Here is a 21,001-nt window from a genome sequence, read left to right as displayed (position 1 = left end):
TTTGAGCCCAAGACAGCCCATCCTGCAGCCCAAACCCTTCCATATCCCTCTCCTGTGACTGAGCCATTCTTTCCCCTCCTTTAGGTGCTCAACAAGGTTCTATTTTTCCCTTTTTTCATACTCGCCATCTCTCTCTCTCTCATGCTCTCCCACCATGTCAACGGCAGGTGGTCTGCAAGTCTACTCAGTCCTGGTCTGTTGCCTGATTGATCTCTATCCTATACCCTCATTAGGGGCACCTCCATTTCGGGGTCACACACCGCAAAATCAACATTACCTGAACCACACAAGCTCATTACCTTCCATCTCAAACCACTGTCTCCTTCTGGTTGTCCCTTTTTCCTTTTCTCCCTATCCTTAAATCTCTAAGCTTCAAAGTGTCTTTGGTTCCTTTTCTCTCAACATAATCATCACCACCAGCAAGTCCTCTAAATTCTGTCTCTGTAATTTCTTTCAAATGGATCTCCTCCATTCCATTCTCATCACAACCACTGTAATTCAGAAACTTATCCTCCTAACCTGGGCACAGAACTTCCCGGGGGTTCCCATCAGTTCTCTCTTCTGATAAAAATGTTCCCCAGTTCTCAGCACAGAGAATGAAGACTAAACTTTTCAGCTTTGCATTTAGAGTCTCCTCATTATAGCTGCCTACCTATTGTTTAAGCCTCATCTCTCACCACTGTCACCCACATATTCATCACCCAGACCAGCAGAAGACTGCGTTTCCCGAGCACAGCATCCTCTAGCCCTCAGGCCACTGCTCAGGCTGCTCCCCCACTGATCACTTCCCCTGCATCTGGAAATCTGACCCTTCAAAGCTCATCTCTAATGTCACCGCCCCCAGGAGGCCTTTTCTGATCTTCCTAACAGGATGTGAGTTTCCCCTGGTGAAACCCTAGCACTCTGTTCCTACCTTCCTCCACTCCTGACTATAGGTGACCTCTGTCCATGTCTGTTCCTCTTACTAGATTGTAAATTCTTTGAAAGCAGAAGCCAACATCCTTTGCCAAAACCAAATGTGGCCTTTATATGATAGAGACACAGTGAACATTAAAGTGCACGTATCTTCCTCCTGATGGGCCAGTGTGCCAGAACTTGCTGCATTCTGAAATTGTACTGCTGAGAATATGTTAAAAAGGCATGAAACAACCTGAAAGCAAAGGAGGTGGGCACAACATTTTGGTTCAGAGCTTAGCTCATTATGGTCGTACCTAACCAGCATAAGCAAGTGTCCAGGGAAGAGCACGGCCAGTGAATTCCTCTACCTTCGTAACCCGTGTAGACAGTCCCACTGCTGACTCATAAAGCTCTTGATCTTGACTGTGAAGGTGGCCAGGATGAAGAAACTGGTCCTGCCTGCATCTGGTTTGTATCATACAGTCTACCTACATAATTGGTGACCTTTATGAATCCTTAAAATCTACTTTACAAAAAAAAAAATCTCTTTTTTACCTCAGTAACTCTGCAATCATTCTGGGTCTGTGCTCATCTGGATTAGAAGTGGGACAGACTATGAGAAGATACTCTGAAACTGGCCTCAGAGGAAGACGGAGTTTAGCCACGCAGATGACAGGCAGATAGGAGATACGGTGAGGAATACAGAGAGGGAAGCAGAAGACCCACGTGCTTAAAAACGTGGCTGGATGAGTCCCGGGGGAACAAGACAGACATCTCAAGGTCAGTGACCCAGTCAGGAAAGGGGGAAAACCAGAACAAGGGAAAACCACTCACATATTAAGAATTGAGTGCATTATCGTGTAAGAAAATAACCAGGGGGTCGGGGAGGGGGTAGGGAGACAAGAAGAGCACAAGGGAATATAATGATCATGTCATGGCAACATATTATGAGGTGAATTCTCACACTTAGAACAATGGGCGTGATTGCTTATCAGCTGCAGTCCCTCTTTGCGGTCACTTAACCAGCCCAGCTGGATGCGTCGGCCTGGAGCTCCAAACTGGGAGAAGGGAGAAGGAGCCTAACTATAACTCAAATACAAGCGAATTCGCATTCTAACAGCATCTCAGGAGACAAGGTGCGGTTTTAAGGAAGTAGTCTGTCCACAATCTTCAGGACATTAAACTAGTAAAAATACGGAATTTTGGTTGACTTGGAATTCGTAATAAATGAGAGATGACTTATATTAAGAAGAAAATGAAATACCAAATGAGATCACTCATATATGGAATCTAAAGGAAAACAAACAAAGCATAAATACAAAACAGAAATAGACTCACAGACATAGAATACAAGCTTGTGGTTGCCGAGGGGGCTGGGGGTGGGAAGGGATAGACTGGGATTTCAAAATTGTGGAATAGATAAACAAGATTATACTGTATAGCACAGGGAAATATATACAAGATCTTGTGGTAGCTCAGAGAAAAAACTGTGACAATGAATATACATATGTTCATGTATAACTGAAAAATTGTGCTCTACACTGGAATTTGACACAACATTGTAAAATGATTATAAATCAATAAAAAATGTTAAAAAAAAAAAGAAATAGAAAATGATTTAGGGTTTCTGTGGCATTTTTTCTTCTGGGAGTCTGGTTACTTTTCACAGCTATTCAGTTATTCTTGAGTTTTATTCATTCACTCATCCATCCAACCATCCTTCCTTCTATCCATCATCCATCTGTCCATCCCTCCTCCCTTCCTTCCACCCATCAATCCTTCCTTCCATCCATCCCTCCATCCGTGCTTCCATCAAACAGTCTAAGGATCTGGAGGCACATTTGCATTTAATTCTATGAAGCAGGTGAGATGCAGAGACTGATAAGCGCTCTCTTTCAGGAGAAGAGGTGCAGAGAGGTGAGAAGCCCAAGCCCGCACTGTGAGTTTTTTTGCAGGATCTGGCCTGAGAGCACAGTACTCTGTCCACTGCTCCTGATCCCTGTCTCGCCTGATTCTCCCTGAGGTCTTTCTGCCAGCTGCCACCTACCTGTAGAATCTACCGTATTTACGGAGAGGAAGCAGTGCTAGGGATCTCCTTTTCCTTGCATGCACCTGCGATTATGCCATCTTAGATCTGAAAGGCATGGAAAACTTGAGACTCACTGTTCACGAAGACGGCAAACCTCAGGAAGGACAGGTAGCGCTCCCCTTCAATGGGGTTCCAGCCGACGTCCGGGTATCCTTTGGCCAGAAGCATGGGGCAGCTCTGCAGGCCGCAGCCTGCCAAGTAGGTCACCACCTGCCGAGAACAACGCAAAAGTAAGGGCCCAGGTTTTCTAGGGAAGTTTTTTACGTAGCTGCAAGGCATGCGAAATTCTGGGAACTGAAGGACTTCCTTTCCCCTAGAAGCCAGAGGGAGCCCACGACTTTTCAAATAAATAATTTAGCCGATTTGAAACCAGAACCTTCTATTCATTTTCGTTTCCACACAATTGACAAGACTGATGATCACGACTACGAAGGAACAGGCCATGTGCTGTCAGCTCCATGGATTTCCCAGTTCTGGCAAGAGGGAGCTGCCATTTAAAAGCAGGCCTGGAGGGGAGGATACAGCTCAGTGGTAAGAGTGTGTGCTTAGCAGGCACAAGGTCCTCGGTTCAATCCCCAGCACCTCCATTAATTAAATAAATAAATAAATAAATAAATAAATAAATAAATAAATAAATAAATAAATAAATAAATAAATAAATAAATAAATAAATAAAAAAAATAAAAAAAAAAAAAGTAATCCTAACTAGGGTGCCGCTGGGGACACACTGGCGGATGTCGGCTGGCCATGCTCCTTTGGCCATGGTATTTCAAGACTATGCTGTGTCACGTCACTGGCTGACTGAGGGGGCTCTTGACTCAACAGGGACCTCTCCTTAAGTCCTGGTTCAACAACAGCTGTCCCGGGTCAGGAGCCGAGACTGGCTGGTGAAGAGGCCACGGCCAGGGAAGGGCTAGGATCTCCCTCTGCTTCCAGGTTACCAGACACTTAGCAGAAGATCTCAGCTCTGCGACCTGGTGGAGTGTTTTAGAATCTGCCTACCTTTTAGAAGGCGCCAGGCCAAAAGCTCCACAAACAGACCTTTGCTTGAAATGCAGCTGTCATTCTAATTTAGCTTTTGATATTTTATGTATGCAGGGAGAAGGGGGCATCTTTTGTGCTGCGAATCTGCCATGGCAGCAATGGTGTTTTCACTGTTTAATCCCCGAGGTCTGGCACATAGCAGAGGCTCAATAAACATTTGTCAAACAAATCATGTATTTGCTGATGGCAAATCCCCTAAGTCATTTGGCAAGAATGATGGATCTAAGTCAAAATTCAGTAAGAAGCTATCATCACATTTTTCCTTCTTAAACCAATAAGGATATCACTCTGTTTAGAGCTTAGATTTTGTTTGGGCTTAAAGATGTCTGGAAAAAAACATCAATAAAGGCAGGCATCAGGCAGAGTTTTCAGGGTTGCAGGTGCAGGGCATTTCACTGGTCACAGAAATAAGTGCTCAGGTGTGTATGTGTGGGTGGGGGTTGCTCAGTCTCAGACCTGAATTCCATTGTGATCGATAGAAAGGCAGCATTTACTGGTCCGTCCCCTTCTACCCCAGGGCCCACACTTGGGTCATTTCCCAACACTGGTCTGAATAAAGTCTGTGCACTCTGCTGAGCCAGCAGAACCGCTTGACAAGCAGGCAGCGACTCTCAGCATCCTCCTTTTTCACAGGTTTCCCTAAGTACTCCCTCTGCCCTCTCCCAGCCTCCTGGCCTCCACTTAACACATCCTGCATCTTTGAAGGAGGCTTTGGGTCCTTGTTGAGCAGGATCAGGTGAACAGGTGAACCACGGCTGAGGATGGGGTGCTGAGCCCTGAACCCCGGGGCACCATCTTGTCGTAAGAGAATCCTTAGCTACTTTTAAAAACAGGCATCAGTGATCATCACATCACCCAAACGAACATTGTTATTTATTGCTGTTTACCTGTATGAATAACTGTGTTTGACTGAAGTCTGTCCCACTGGAGGCAGAGACCAGGGATGCCCAGGGCATTTACGGAACAGCTATCACACAGTGCACTGCTGGGCGCACAGCCCCCAGTCTGTGTGTGTACCATTGGGGGGCTGTCTTGTTTCTGTTGCAATCAGTTCTTCTTACTGAAACTAGGACGTGTTTTCTTTTTTTTGGGGGGGGGATTATAATTAATTAATTATTTTAAAAATGGAGATACTGGGGATTGAACCCAGGACCTCGTGCATGCAAAGCACGTGTTCTACCACTGAGCTGTACCCTCCCCCATCTCAGGACGTGTTTTCTCAAATACAGAGTCTGTTGAGTTGCTCCCCACTTTAAGCCCTCCACTGGGCTCCAGGCTCCTGGCTCTGCAGTGAAGCCCCAGTAACATAACAGGCAGGAGTACGGCCTCTGGAGCCCAACTCTTTGGACCCCTGGCTCTGACACTTACAAAACCCCATGGCACTGAGGACGCTACCTCATTTCTCAAGGCCTGTTTCCTCTCCTATAACTGGGGCAACAATAAGAAGGCTTGTCCTAGGGGTTGTGTGTGTTAATTCCAAGCGGGGCTTGGAACACGGTGATCCCGCAGGAGTGTGGACTTCTACTAGTAATAGCAATGGCAGCAGAAGGCCCCCTCCTTCCTGCTCCCCCCGCCACCAAGCACTCTGTGCCCTGTCACACCCACTGGCCGGTTCTCCAGTACCCCATGCTCTCCATCCTGAACTTCAAATGCTCCTGGCATGTGCTTCCCCACAATGTGGCTTAGTAGCTTCTGTCTGAGGCCTCAGGCTGTCTCTTCGCTGGGGGTCAGGTGCCCCTCTGCTCTGTGTCCCCAAACCCACCACACAGTGGATGACCTCTGTCTGTCTCCCCTCAACCCCAAACTGCCCTGCTCCACACTCGCAAAATGCACAGCTCATCTTGTCTGCCAGCCAGTCTAGGAAATCGTCCCAAGACGGGACGTGGAAAAGATGGGGGTGAGTCAGCCCCCCCCCACCACCAGGAATGCATTTCACAACCCGACACGGGGCAGCTCAGTTCTGTCTCATCTGTACACGGAGAGGACACACGTGTGTCCTTAATACTGATCACACAATCTTCTGTCGCGTCTCTTTCTTTAGCGGATAAAGATAAAAATTTGACGACACAGAACTTTATCAGGAACCACAGGTCTCTGGTGGTTCCACACAGACCAGTGAGGCTGGGACTTCACACACGGGGAACACAAGCACCACACGTCCACGGCAGTGGAGTTGGCGAGCCCTGCCCACAGGAGATGCTCTGGTCCTAGTTCTCGTCCGGCTCCCAGTGACTCCCAACCCACTGCATTTTCATCACGCGCTGAAGCGGTTCTGATGGAGACCCAGCTTTGGCTTGCATTTCCTTGGCTTGGCTGTGCTACAGGCAGGGGAAAGCAAGCACAGTGCCTCCCCAGGGCCAGTTACCTTCTCGAGGTCTGGCTCCTCTAAGCCCAGCGCCAGCTCGTTGTTGTCCATCACGGAGGAAGCTGCCACATCCAGCGGGGTGGATCCTCTCATCGACGGGGAGGCTGAGGAAGAAGAGGAGGAGAGAGCAAGGGAGAAACAGGCCACCCAGCATGCAGCAGAGGTTGCAGTGCACACTAATGGCCGGGAGAGGGCAGCAAACACAAAACCTGGGTCACATCGCTGTTCTCTGAGGGGGCTGCCCGCCCAGTTTAAAAGCTGCTCTATTTGCTGTCCTTCCTTCCCACACTCGTTACTGACTGTGAGTATGGCTTAAGCCAGAAAATTGGTTCACAGGCTCAGTGGGGACCACGTACATTCAAGTGCTTTTCTTAGGCTAAAATGGAGAAAAACTCCAGCGAGGGGCATTTTACAAAACGGTTGCTGGCCTGAGGCTGCATCTGATACATAGGAGACCCGAGATTTCAAATTTCACGTGCACAGAACGTATGTATTTGCGTCTTGCACAGATTCATTTGGTTTATGTCCAGAACAGTGGGTGAGGCATATGTGTGTGCTGACTTTCGAGCGGTGGTGATGGATTTACACTGTTTGTCCACTGTTGTTCTTGGCCACTCTGCCTTTCAGCTATGAAAAGCACCGGCCAGTTGGCTGGTGGGACAGGCATGCAGCCTGCAGCCAGCCTGCCGAGAAGGGATTGGACCCATGACCTTGGTCTCGTTAGCCCTGCTCCCTGGTCCGCTGAACGGGCTGGGAGGCGCCGTGTCCCCAGACTACATCCACCACCTCAGGCAGCATGTCAGACTCTGAGCCACCGGTCCCCAGAGAGAGGAGGTAAAACCGGATGACTATGTCGACAGTAATCTGGCACCAGTGCTGGTTCGTAGCAACTTCTCCACTTAGGCTGGAGGGCAGAGACGTGGTATTATTATCCTCCCCATTTTTAGATCAGGCAGGGTTCCTTCTTAGATTTAAAAATACCATAGGATGTACATGACTTCCTTCCCTTTACCGCCCAAGTGGTCAGCAGGGGGAGTGTAACCTCTGAGCTCGATGCAGAAGTTACAAGGCGACATACCTAGGCCAACACTGCTATTCTCCAGCAGGTAACTTAGATGCTCAAACATGGCCTTCTGGTTTTGTCGGCTAATTCGGCAGAAATAGCACAGGAAGCGGCAACAGCTAGCAACCATCTTTGGAAAGGCGATCTGGAGAGAGAAGCAGAAAGTGCCAAGGAATCTAGCACACGACCTTTCTAAGACTTCAAAGAGCCTCAGGCTGAAGTCTTGAAAGCTGTGGACGGTTTGGAAAAGGAATCTCTCCTTACTTCCAAGACTTATTCCCAGGAGGGACAGAGAGGGCACACCTAAGAGAGGCTTCTAAAAATACTGAGAGCTAATTATAGTTCCTGAAATGTCTTTCTTTCGAAGAAAACAGATGTCAAACCAGAATCCCTGTCACCCTTAGATGTCACAGGAAATTGCACAACCCTACACTGAACTACTGTTTCTAACTAGGAAGGGAATGGACAGAAAAGGGGATGGGTGATTGCAGACAAGTAAGGTCTAATGCTATGTCAAACCTGAGTCCTCTGGATAAAGGTTGGTCCCTGTACCTTGGAAGCCTCAAGAGCATCACCCTCTCAGACCAAGAGCCTTCCCCAGTCACTTCTGCCCTTGGTAACTACTCTCCCATGGGCTCCTGTAGCACCTGTTTACAACTGAGCACTGAGATGCCATCTCGTATGACCATTGATAGCGCCTGGCGTCTCTGCTTCACACAGTAATTAGCATCTCCAGGGTCTGGCCACGTCTTACGTTTGATCCAGTCACACTCAATAAGTGGTGTCAGTATTAACCTCGACTTAGGATCCTAGAAAGCCCTCGATTTCTGGCTTTAGAACCATGGAGAGTGCTCTAGGAAGGAAGGTTCTGACAGCTACAGTCTGCCTGCTCGCTGAGGCAGCCAGACTTTGCTCAGGGATCTTTTGGAGAGAGTCCACTTTCCCAAGAGATGGGAGAGAAGCAAGTGAGGAGGAAGGGGAGCTTGGCTCCTGTTCTCCTTTACAAAACAACCCCTGCCTGTCAATACTGGTAGGACCACTTTCCCAGGACCCTGGCACTCTGGTGTCTCCGATGTCATCCACTGTCTTCCCCCACCCACTGTCTTCAGAAGCTATCTAACTCTGAGAAGGACCCAGACAAGCTGGGATAAGTGCCCTGGTGGGCCCTATCCACTCTCTTCCCCTCCCCACAGGAGCTCCCCTGATGGTAGGCTCCTTATGGGGGATGAAGAGGGGGGCAGGGAGCTGGCCAGAAAACCCAACATCAACAGGAGCCTGGCTCACAGAGGAACGCACACTCCAGTGGGAACACTGCCAGGATCATTATTACAATCGTGTTCCCTTTCACAACAGCCTTTTCCTGACACAGTACAGAACGTGCCGGGCTCCTACGTGGAGCCCAGAGGAATTCCATCTTACAAGAAGTGGGGCTGCAGAGTCCGGGAAGGAGACTAAGCAGCAGCGCAGCCCGGTGGGATGAGCGAGAAGAGCTCTCACACAGGCTGGACCCCACCTCTCGGCTCCTTCCTGGCTCGGTGCACGTCCCTCCTTCCCCCGGGAGGAGTCGCTGAGGCAACGGGCATCAGCCACGTGGCTGTGAACAGGTCACTTCAAGTGCCCCCGCCCAGGGGTCAAGCTCTGGTTAAATCCTCACCACGTTACCTGAGACTTCTCTGTACCCAGCACGTTCACCATCACCTCCATCACCGTTTCGTGCATGCCGAGGACGCGCATGAGGTTGGGGTGCTGGTAAAACACCTTGTTGTTCATTATGTCTCTAGGGTAAGGATGGGAGATGGACGTCAGCACTTGCTTACCTTAATGCTATGAAATTCAGGGACAAGAACAAGCAAACACAAAACGCCTGGGGGTGATGTAACACATGTGTGACGTGCTGGAAGGATAACTCAGAAGGCACTAGGTAGGCTGGAATACACATGGAGGGGCTTTTTTAGCTGATAGGAATATTTTGTGCTCTCTTATTTCTACTAAGACTTTCTTTGAAATATTTCCTTCTAATGACATATTAATCAGTTGCCCCTTGGTCTTTTTGCTGGTGATAGTTTTGAGACAGCTCAAATCACTGGATTTTTTTCTTCTCTTGTCCTTTTATCTATCTCTCTATGGACTTCAGTTTTCCAACTGATAGGGCTGTACCTTTTTCTTAAGGCAATGGTATATTAGGTACCGATGACTGTTTTGGATGGTCAGTCCTCAAAAACCAATGAAATTATCAACAGTGAAACAGAAAAGAATTGTTTTTAAGTCATTCAGATTCAACCAATAAAGCTGCAGGCAAATCAAAATGCAGAAGCAGCCTGTGAGCTGGCTGGGTGGTCCCCTGTGGGTGGTGACTCTCTGCTCATCCCTCCCCCTCCACCACCCCCTCCGCTGCAGGCGTTAAGAGGAGACATGACCAGTTTTTAGTGCAGCTGTGTCTACTGCCAGGGCCGGGGGAGGGGCTGTTTCTGTAGCTCTTTTCTCTTCCCATAAAAGTCTCTTCATGTCTATTATAAGATTCTTCTTTGGAAATGAACTTCAAGAATGCCTGCATCTCCCTGACCCCCACCTGGGTGTCCTCAGCATCCCTGTTCTGGGCTTCAGTGATGCTCTTTTGGTTTGTGGGCTCAAGGGTGGTAGGACGGAGCACTGAGCAGCAGGAAGAATGCAGTTCTAGTGCTTGATTTTAATCGAGTAAAACTGTGGGCTGGTCAGGGAACCTTTCTGGGCTTCGGTTTTCTCCCCCGCAAAATGGAACGACACTACCTAATTAAAGGACATCTTTCTGATGTGTAAAATGTAATTTTTCTGTGGTAAGACTTCTATGGAAGAGCCACGAGCTATTGTCATGGGGAAGAGTGTCTCGAAGAAGTGACAAAAATGACTCTACGTTAGTCCCGCGAAAAGGGAGAAATCAGGCCGTAACTTTTTAGAGGGAAGTCTCGGAAGATTTCCAGTCAAAAGCTCAGGTGCTCAAAAGGTTTCTCTCTTGTTCTCTTGTTGGGCTGAACACACTGCCCCTTCCTCTGATTTTTTTCATTGCCTCCCTGGGGCTATTTTTTTTTAAAAAAAAATCAGATTCTAGGTAAATATCTGCTTTTCTCCAAGACCTCCCTCTACTCTTCTGGCCACACCCCGTCACCCTGAGTAGCCCGTAGTCTCGTCTCTCAGGGTACTGAAGGTGAGTGATTTAGCCAGGATATATTCCCACGAGGGGTGAAGTCAGGACAGGGGCACGCGGAGGTTTTATATGCTACGAATCCGGAACAGCCACGCAGCAAGGTGGTCCAGCTTCCCCCTCCAAGGCTCCTCTGGGGATTTGCACTTGATGCGATGACCTACCCCAGACCGTTGATCATGAGCAGCTCCTCCTCCTTGCCCATCCGGACGCTGAGCAGGCAGCGAATCTGGCCCAGGGCAGCCAGCAGGCCAATGGTGTCGCTCACGGAGGCCTGGCTGATGGTGTAGGTCTTCCTCAGAGCCTGCAGTAGCTCCCCGATGCTGTCGTACTGCCTCCGCAGGAGTGTGAACATCATCCGGACCAGCTCCGCGTCCTGGATCTGGTCCTCCTGCGCCCAGCGGATCATGGTCTGGGAGACAAGCTCCTTCAGCGTCGCTGGAAGGATGACACAAAGGACCAGAGTTGTGGCTGTCGGGGCTCAGGAGAGCTGTGGAACTCCGCCATCTCACTCCATGATGACACAATCATCAGCTGGGCAAGGTTAAAAATTCTTTTTTTAAGAGGTGGGTATGGCACACAGAGAAGGAGATTATATCACCAAAAGGCAAATGTGTGAGCTGGGTTATGAGAAAAGGACAGCTCCACTTTGGATTGAAGGTGCTAAATATTCTATTTTGATCAAGTGACGTTTGAAATGAGGCTGGACTTAGAAGGCAGAGTAAGACACCATTCTTGTCCTCAGGGCACTCACAAGTTGATTTTTTACGTTTTCATTTTGACTTAAAAGATAAAATTTATCTTTATTTTAAAACACAGTGTAATCCATACTAACATGGGGGTGCATGCTAGTGCCACGGGATAGAGTGGGAGCGAGTGACTCTGGGTGGGAGAAGGCACCAGAAGACAACACTGGTCGCCGGCTCCTTAAAGCAGCATTAAGTGCTGAGATTTCTCTACTGTAGGACCGTTCTACAGGTATTTTAAAGATACCATATACCACCAACTGAGGAAGCCATACCACTGATTCAAGAATTCGAAAACATATTTTGGATGACAGAAACATAAAAATACATTAAAGGATGGAGAGAAGTGGACCGAGAAAACACTACTAGGTGCAAGGATTTTGCAGTTGGACATCTGACCATCACCCACTGTCCTGCCTGTGCTGCCCTGGATCTGTGGCAGGAGCCAGTGACACTGTGTCAGAGGCTGCTTTCACAAGCATTTGGAGAGAAACCAGCATAACTTTGAACTTAGGATTTATCAGGGCTCATGCTGGTTGCACAGAAATATGACTGGCTGTACAAGTACAGAAAAGACGGCTGAAGTGGGACTCAAACCAGCTCTGGGACCCTCAGAGGTTGGATGGACTGAATGGCCCCTGAGAGGTGCTGATTGGCATTGGTGTGGGAGGATGACCAAAAGGGAGAGGCTGATCTGAGCAGGAGGACCGAGTGGAAGGGGACCCTGCCAGTGTCTAGGAAGGCATTGCTCACCCCTCTCCATGTCATACACGTTTCTAGAATATGTCATGACAGAGGTGAGAAATGCTGCTCTGATATCCTAAACTGCATCCAAGTCCGGCTCTGTCCATCACATTCCTGCACGGTATGGGTGGCACCAAGATCCTTAATTCAGACCCAGTGATGACGGCAGAGCTCAGGGGCCGATGAAGGCCACACAGTCCATCAGTGGGAATAAACCCAGATGGGTGCTTTCAGGAGCCTGTGCCCCGTCTTTAATGGCCTCACTTTCTACCTCCGTGTCACTGAAGATGCAGATGTCTGCTCCACAGATGGTCTTGGCTTGTCATAAGGAGATAAAAATAGACCTTCGCTACCAAAGCTCCAGAAGAGATCTAGGTGTGAAGGATTAATTTTACTCACTGCTGTGTCTACCAACCCTGTGGGTGTTTTAGGTTCAGATGGGACACATAAGTTAAAGAACTTAAAAAAAAAAAAAGGATACCCAGGGCAGAGAGAAGCACAGTGAAAAGATGTTCCTGAGAGATCTCACCAGGCAGGGACTGCTGAGTGATATGTGTTAGGGAGGTAGTATCTGTTCCCTCTGGGGGGAGAAAAGTTATTTATGGTCTAAGTCTGGGCTCCTCCCAGGAAGCTGCTTCCTTAGCAGCCAAATGTAAAAGTTCCTGTTTCTCCCAGTTAACAGTCACACCAAGGAATGAAGCGGCACAAAACCACAGACACTCTCGGCTCCGACGTAAGTTTACCTAGTCCTGAAGGCACAGTTCCCCCTTGAGCCTGTGTTTGGCCTGAAAGAATTACAGCGCTCAGCACATGACCGAATTCTCTGCAGAGATAACGCACAGCCTACATGAAAGGCGGCAGCTGCAGCTGTTAATCAGCGCAAAGACCATCCTCTTTCCAACAGGGAATTTTACGGCATCATGATGAAACCAAGCAAATATTAGCTTTCCCTTAACCTGGCTTTCAGATTAATTCAGGATTTGGGTGAGCTCTTTAACATATGCTGATTTATCAATCCAAATCAGCATCTATAGCCTAGAGAATGGAACATTTCCAGCAAAACAGCTCACTGGAGGGCAAACGCGAAAGGAAAACAGCCCTTCCACCTGCAAGGATGGCGCAGGAAACGCCGCGTGGGGTTCTTTGTCCAGGCCTTCAAGGTAAGTACGAGACAACGGATACACAACGACCTGCGTGTGACCAAGTACCCCTCAGTGACAAAAATGTGGCCCCAAGAACCTGGCAGAGAAAGCAACTCAGCACATTGGGAGTTGATGGGCAGCTGTAAGTCAGCAGAAGGCGCGAGGTTTAAGGCCGTTCATGTTGGATGGGGTTTCAAACTGTGAGACCAAGTTCCAGAAGGTGAGAGAAAGAATATAATGAGAAGAAAGGAAACTGAGGGGTGGGGGTCAGTCTCAAGACTCCTGAGAAGCATGGCATGTCTTCTGGCCTGACATATGCTAGAGACCCAGCACCCACCAAGCAAGCCTAGGCTGGATCATGAATTTTTAAAGGTCTCAACACTTCCGGGACTGAGAAAATGTAGCTTTATACCCCTGGCAGCAATGCTGCTGCAAATGCCTCAGATTTTAATTAGCTCCCATGAACGAGCAGCAGAGCAGCATAAACAAACGAGGGCAGAGAGGTTAAAACAAACACACTTTCTAGAATGCAGTAGGCTCTCCACATATGTGTACATCTGAGGATTAAAATAATTAATGCATATAACGATGTCTGGAACATAGCGTGGGCTTAATAAAGGGTAACTTTTTATGCTATGCACACTGGTAGCTATAAGAGTGTGGTCCACAGATCCCTGGGGTCTCCAAGACCCTTCAGGCAGTTTGCAAGGCCTGTTGTCTTTTCATAATAATTCCAAGATGTTCTTTGCCTTCTTCATTGTGGGGAGAGCTGCACTGATGGTGCAAAAGCAACAGTGGGTAAAACTGCTGGGGCCTGAGCATCAAACAAGTCAGCAGAACAGAGTGCTATGTTTTTTCTGCCACAAACCCAGCGCATTGCCCAGTGTCACAGGACAACCTCCCGAGCAAAATACAAAAATTACTAATTTTGTTAACAATAAACTCTTGAGTTAACATCTTCTTAATATCCTGCGTGACAAAACGGGAACCGTGCCTAAAGCACTTCTGATGTACATCAAAGGTCAGTGGTTTTCCAGAGGAAAAACACGTGTGCGATGGTTGTGACTGTTGTGAGCTAGACTAGCTGCTTATCTCGTGGAGTGACACTTTCATGAAAAGAGTGATACACAGACTGTGGTTAATCACACTTGAGTAACCGACAGACACTTTCTTAAGAATGAAAGAAGCCTGTCACGTGAAGGAAAACAGCTCACGGTGTCTGATGCCAAGTTTAAAATCTGAGCTTTCAAGTGCAAGCTCGAATTTGAGAAACTGTTTATCTGCCACTGTGAATTTGACAGCTTCCCAATACTTAACTTTTCTGATTAAACTGTTGATATTAACGAACGGGATTTTAAAAACATTTTGCAATAAGATGAGCCAACATTTGAAAGCACTACATAATTCGGTGAACTAGTAATTTCCCGGTGACCAATGCATGATGTTACAAAAACATCATGGGTAAAACAACCCATTTAACGTGCCGACAGATCCATGGATTATTAAATAACCAAATACAAAAATGTCTTTAATATGATTTCAGATTCGACACAGCAGTTAACTTTTGAGGAACTCGCTGAGTTTTGTCACCGTATCAAACAGCATCCACAATTATCTGGAAAGGCTACTAAAATACTCCTCCCCTTTCCAACTGTAGTATCTGTTGGAGGCCAACTTTCTTCCTATTCTTTAGCTAGATACAAGATTCTGACCGTCTTCTAAGTCAGACAGAGGAGATTTATAAAAATGCAAAGCAGTGTCACTCATCTTTTTTTTAATTTTGAAAAATTTCGTTGTTTCTCATAGAAGTATGATATTTAGGTAACATGTAATGGGTTTATTATTTTTACGATTTACTTATTCACTTACTGAAATACAGTTGATTTATAATATATTTGTTTCAAGTGTACAACATAGCAGTTCGATATTTTTGTAGATTATACTCCATTTAAGGTTATTATAAAATATTGGGTACATTCCCTGTGCTGTACAATATATCCTTGTAGCTTAATTTATACATAGTAGATCGTAACCGCCTACCTCTATCTTGACCTTCCTCCCCAGTAGTAACCACTAATTTGTTCTCTATGAGTCTGCTTCTTTTCTGTGTTATTCACTCATTTGTTTTATTTTTTGGATTCCACATATAAGTGATAATATACAGTATTTGTCTTTCTCTGATTTATTTCACTAAGCATAATCGGGTTTATTATTGTTGTTATTATTATTATTATTTATAACGTTGTTTATTGCCTGTCTCCTCACTGTAATACAAGCTCCATGAAGGCAGGGTGCTTGGGTAGGCGCTCAAATAGATAACATGCTGAGCGAGTGAAGGAACCTTTGGAATCAGTCAGGAATGCGCGCACCCTCTGGGACGCATGCGCAAACACGCTCAGTCGCCTGGGACGCTGCCAAGGACATTCTCAGACGCATGCACGCAGGTACACGCCCACACATCGCCACAAGACACAAGCCCATAGCACTCCTAGCTCCCGCACAAGGCTCTTTCAGACTCGCACCCAGCAGTCCAGATTCCTGGGTTTATTATTTTCAAATAAATTGACAAATATTTTAAAAATTTCTCAGTTTTAACTTTGAATTCAGCTTTAAATGTGTAGTGCTATAGATAAAATCCACATAAACTAAAGCATCTTGGGATCCTTGGTAATTTTTAAGAGCACAAAGAGGTCTCGAGACCAAAAAGTTAGAGAGTCACCGATCTCTGTAAAAGGGCCTACATGAGGTGATGGCCGTGACCGGACAGCAAAGCTTTCCCTTTGGCTAAGATGAAACCCTGCTCCATTAGGCTGTGTGATTCTAATCAAGTGGCTGAGACCTGAGCCTTGAAAACTGCAGCTTAGGAAGCTTTCTCTGTTTGTTTCTGGATGGGAGGTAGATTAACTGTGATTATAAGAAGAGTCAGACAGCTCCCATTGAGCAATAAAGTGAAGATTAAAGAATCATTATTGCGAAAATTGAATCCTGGCAGTCAGCATGGGGCCCGGCCACTACTCATTCATCACCAACGGGCTCCCCGCCAGCCTGAGGGGCCCTAAATGCTTCCCTCCTCCATTTGGGTTGAGGATCAGTCACCTTCAGTGAGAGCAAGGAGGGAGCCGGTATCTTTCAGGGCTCGGCTTTCTGCAGCCAGTATGATGGGGCACAGAGAGAAAAGGGGAGCTGTGGGCTGCAGAGAGAGGGACTAATCCTCTGCCCCCAACATGAGCTGACCTGTCAGCAATGACTTTACTCTCGTGAACACCAGAAACCAGGGCTGCCAACTCCAGAGGGCTTTGCCCTGGAGGCCACGTGTGTCTAGGCCTGGGGATACACCTCTCTCACTGTTTCTGCCTGTCCTCCTCTTGTGACAGCTCAGTTACCTCAAGTTGGTGTCACTCCTAAAGTAGTTTATTAATTCAACGATAATTTCTGTTAAGTGCCCAATTTTTTTATTTAAGTATAGTCAGTTACAATGTGTCAATTTCTGGTGTATAGCACAATGTCCCGGTCATGCATATATATATACATATATTTTCATACTCTTTTTCACTAAAGGTTATTACAAGATATTGTATATAGTTCCCTGTGCTATAGAGAAATTTGTTTAAATACCCAATATTGAGGAAAATACTCTATACGAAAATTATTTCAAGACACAGTGATCACCCACAGCAGCTAGCTGGGAAAACTAAATACACACATGTGAGGAAATAAACTGTAAAAGAATCGGTAAAACTGTGTTGCCCAAGACATTTAGAAAGATAAGACGATTCACATGAAGGTCCAACTTCTACTTTAAGACCAACATGGACATATTGGACCATATGTCCAAGAGAAATCAGAGAAGAGATCAGAGCTTCCTCTTTTACTTTTTTCCCCAATGAGTCCTTTACCTAAAGTTTTTTTGTGTGTGTTTCTAAAACAGGCCCCCATTTCAGGGAGACTAAAGAAGCAGGTAGGAAGAAGTTCTGTCATGTAGTTAACAGGGGCCTTCCATGGGAGACGCGGCATGAGCTGACATAAAAGACATTCCAGCGGTTTGGAATGACATTTCCTTCAACAGCTGATCCACACAAGCAGTGCATGTAGTAAGTACTTTTTTCTCCCCCCCGATATCCATGGGAGAAGGCTGACAATTTTGAAAGGATTTTCAAAAAAAAGCAAATGGAAGCAATCCTCCAGATACAGTCAAACCTCCTTCTTAACCAGAGGCAGATGTATCAAGAACAGTCACCACTAAATACTGATTTCATTTCTGCTGTCTTTCTAAGTTCATCTTTGCAAACGCTGCCCTTTGATGACTCAAAACCCTTCAGTATTCATCAGAAACACACCTCCCGGAGGGGGCAAGGCTCTGGGAAGAAGGGAAAGGTGAGGTGGAGAGGTTAATGTCCCACTTGCTGTCACGTACAGCCCCTCTTAGTTTCCCACACGCGCGCGCACGCGCCTAATTGCTCCACTCAGACCCTCCAGGTGATGAAACTGCTTCCACAGTCGGTTGCAATTGGAGGACTGATACCCACCGATTTACCCGTTTCGAGAAGGCCTTGTCAAGTGCACTAGATGGTTCAGCTCGTGGGATTTTCAAAAAGTGATAGTGCTCTTTTCAAAAAGGAAAAAAGAAAGCTATGGAACCAAGCACTTGTTTTTCTGATGAGAAATAAAAATAAGTCCTATGAAGCAGAATGCCTTCAGGAAGCTAGACAGATACGTGCTTTCCTTGATGATTATAAATGGCTTCATTTACGAAATTATTAACATTCTGACTCACACTCCACTTTTGTAATTAGTGTAATTAGGGATAGTCCCATTTAGGCAATTATATCAAGTATATGATCTAGAAACCGCATTTTAAATGATTGTTCAGGCTAACCCTGAGTGGAAGCATTTCTAAGGTGCCGGATTGTTCAGGGAGACTTGATGACTGAGACACTCTAACAGAGCAGGGACTCCCTCACTACCTGATTTCTGGACTAGTGAGACAATCAACATGAGAAGAAAGGACTAGCGTGTCTTTAAATTAGAGCCAGCTTTAGTACATCAGTTTGGGAGCCCAGGTAGTATTTATTGGTAAGTTGTTTATTTCCTTCCACTTGTCACTCTGTAACCTGCTGTTGGACCTCGGAACCCCGAGCCCACCATTCTGTGCACCGTGCAAGAAAATTCTCTAGGGAGTCACCCATCTTGCTTGGTTTAACTCTTCTCTAAACGGTGTAACTACCAACTCTGCAATGCCAACTACAGTAAGAAGAAAGGTCATTTATTCTCACAGTGCAGGTTTACATTTTTAGGCTTCAGAGACCTGGAAAGAATCTTTTCTTTTCATCTCTAAATTTAGACCACAGTCCAAGTGGCCACCATGCAACGGAGCACAGGCTTATTATCAAAGAACAGACGTTGGCCACTGGCAAAGCAAATCCCTGCAGCTTACAGATTCCAAACCTACGCTGGTGTGACATTTCTTTGAGTGTGCTCTTAAATCTGGGTCAGTTTGGAAGAAAAAAGTGTTCCAATTACATTGAGGAGAGGGAGCAGACAAAACCTCACTGTACTTAGCTGAAACTTAGAAAGCAATTTGTAATGCTCACCCCTACAATGGGAAAAGAAAAATAACTATCTGCCTCTAAATTGCATACATTTATTTTTAAATTCTAGGTGATTAAAAAGTCGGCTTGTGGTAAATGCTCTGGAGGCATAACAGGTGCGGAACAAGTCCGAGCAGAAAGAACAAGTGTCCTGTGACCCCTGCTTTCTTCCTCCCTGTGGGAGGCTGAACAGTGCGTCCCTCTCTCCCCTCCCACCAAGATGTTTAGCTCTGAATTCTCAGAACCTGTGAATGTGTTACCCTGCATGGCAAAGATACTTTGCATATGTGATTAAGCTAATGGTCCTGAGATGGGGTGATAACCCCAGATTATCTGGGTGGGCTTAATGTAATCAAAGGGGCTGTGTAAGAGGGAGGGGGTAGGGTCAGAATCAGAGGAGGACTTGTGATGACAGAAGCAGAGGTCGGACTGGTACCACAGCTGGAGGGGCCACCAGTCAAAAAACGCAGGAGGCCTTTGGAAGCTGGGAAGGGCAAGAAATGGATTCTTTCCAGAAGGACTGCAATGCTACCAATCCATTTTCAACCTGTGACCTCCAGAGTTGGGCAATAATAAATTTATGTTGTTTCAAACCTCTAAGCTCGTGGCACTTTGTCCTAGCAGCAGCAGGAAACGAACCCACTCCCACGGATAGAAAGTCCTGGGTTGAGGAGATCGGACTCCTTTCCGGAAACTCCATGTCAGACTGGAGCACCTCAGCGAGCAAGGACCACGAAGTACCACAGAAGCCGGGACCTGGGCGACAGCCGGTTTCTAAGTTTTTGCTGAGGCAACTGGAGTCAATGACAGGGTTGCTGACACAAGCAAGGGCTGCGACGATCTGGCCCAGAGCTCGTGTCAGATCAGAACAACAATGAACGCAGGGAGCACCCACCACAGAACCGCTCCGCCCACTAGATGATGCACACACCTCGCAGACGGCATAACCTCTGGCTTCTGGAACACAGCTTCTCGGCCTCTCCTGTCCCTCTGTACATCAAGGGCAGAACTGCCTGCGTCTCAACACCACCCACCAAGTAAATGAAAGATGCTCAAGATGACAGCCGTCAAGGCATCACGATCATTCCTGACCACAGAGCCGCACCCACTGACCCTCCTTCCTCCTCTCCGCTTTGGTACAGACACCTGCCTGTCTACCTTACGGCCCACGTTCCTCCGTGAACGCTGACCCAGCCCCACTCCAAAGGCGGGCTCCTGCTGACTGAGTCACCAGCACATTTTATTTTCTGGGTCACACTCATTGGTTCATGAGCTGGCCTGTGACCACGCTGTCCAATCAAAGGTGACGTCAGGATCCTTGCCTCAAACACCAGGGCAGAAGAGACTTCTCGCTGGTCCCTTGGACACTGTAGTGCGTGGATGTGAGGCCCGGGACTGCAGCCACCATGTTGCTGCCAGTCTGAGAGCAAAGCTGGCCCACAGACCGCGAAGACTGGGGAGAGTGAGCAGGGCCAAGGGATTAACGCAACCCAGGGGCCGGCTCCATCTCCACATCTCCAGGTACACCAGTTAACAAAGTTCCTTACCAGCTACTCTATCTGGGTTGGGTTTTCCCTTATTTTTTTTGCTGAAAGCATCTGAAACGATAAACATGGGGGTCAAGTTCTTATGTATGATGGATACTTTACATGTTCACTTTGGAAGCTGAGAAGTATACAGACATCTAAGTACCAGAACCTTCAACTGAGCACCGCTTTATTGAACTCGTGTACTCCCCTCCCCTACCCCATGAGGCAGGAACTATTCTTATTCTTTTCACAGACAAGGAAACTGAAACATACAGAGGTCACAGAAACTTACCTAACATAACTAGTAAACGGCAGAGCCAGGATCCAAAGCTTGGCTACTAGAATCTGAACTCACCTACTTCACCATCTTAGAGCTGCTTACTTTCAGTAGCTTCATAAAATTCAGAAAAAGAGTTATCTTTATTAATGCTTTACATTTATATTATACTGCTTAGATGCTTTCTTAATAAACTCTGAAATGGATTCAGAAATAAATCCTGAAATCATAAAGCTTTAGCTCTTTTTCTAACTGACTCTCAGCTCGGTCGATGATTCACTTTCCCGGAGCCTCGATTTCTTCACCAATAAAATGAAGTGAGCAATAAAAAATTCATGT

At 46.8% G+C, this 21,001-nt stretch overlaps 1 protein-coding gene and 1 non-coding gene across 2 annotated transcripts in view; both read right to left on the bottom strand.

The window, feature by feature from the left end:
- Positions 1 to 21,001, bottom strand: part of RYR3 (ryanodine receptor 3) — a 499,145-nt gene that overhangs the window by 129,484 nt on the left and 348,660 nt on the right. Inside the window, exons 39-43 of the mRNA XM_031453356.2 lie at positions 10,801 to 11,074; positions 9,121 to 9,235; positions 7,474 to 7,603; positions 6,396 to 6,499; positions 3,061 to 3,196 (exon numbers count right to left, since the gene is read on the bottom strand). Of these exons, the coding sequence (XP_031309216.1) occupies positions 3,061 to 3,196; positions 6,396 to 6,499; positions 7,474 to 7,603; positions 9,121 to 9,235; positions 10,801 to 11,074 (759 nt within the window). The remainder of the gene's footprint in view (positions 1 to 3,060; positions 3,197 to 6,395; positions 6,500 to 7,473; positions 7,604 to 9,120; positions 9,236 to 10,800; positions 11,075 to 21,001) is intronic.
- TRNAA-UGC (transfer RNA alanine (anticodon UGC)) lies at positions 5,156 to 5,228 on the bottom strand. Its single transcript has one exon. It is a non-coding gene; the product is annotated as a tRNA-Ala (tRNA).

This window comes from Camelus dromedarius, chromosome 5 (assembly GCF_036321535.1).
Source record: "Camelus dromedarius isolate mCamDro1 chromosome 5, mCamDro1.pat, whole genome shotgun sequence".
NCBI lineage: Eukaryota > Metazoa > Chordata > Mammalia > Artiodactyla > Camelidae > Camelus > Camelus dromedarius.
Note: the sequence above shows the minus strand (reverse complement) of the source record. Positions and strands in the feature narration are given on the sequence as shown.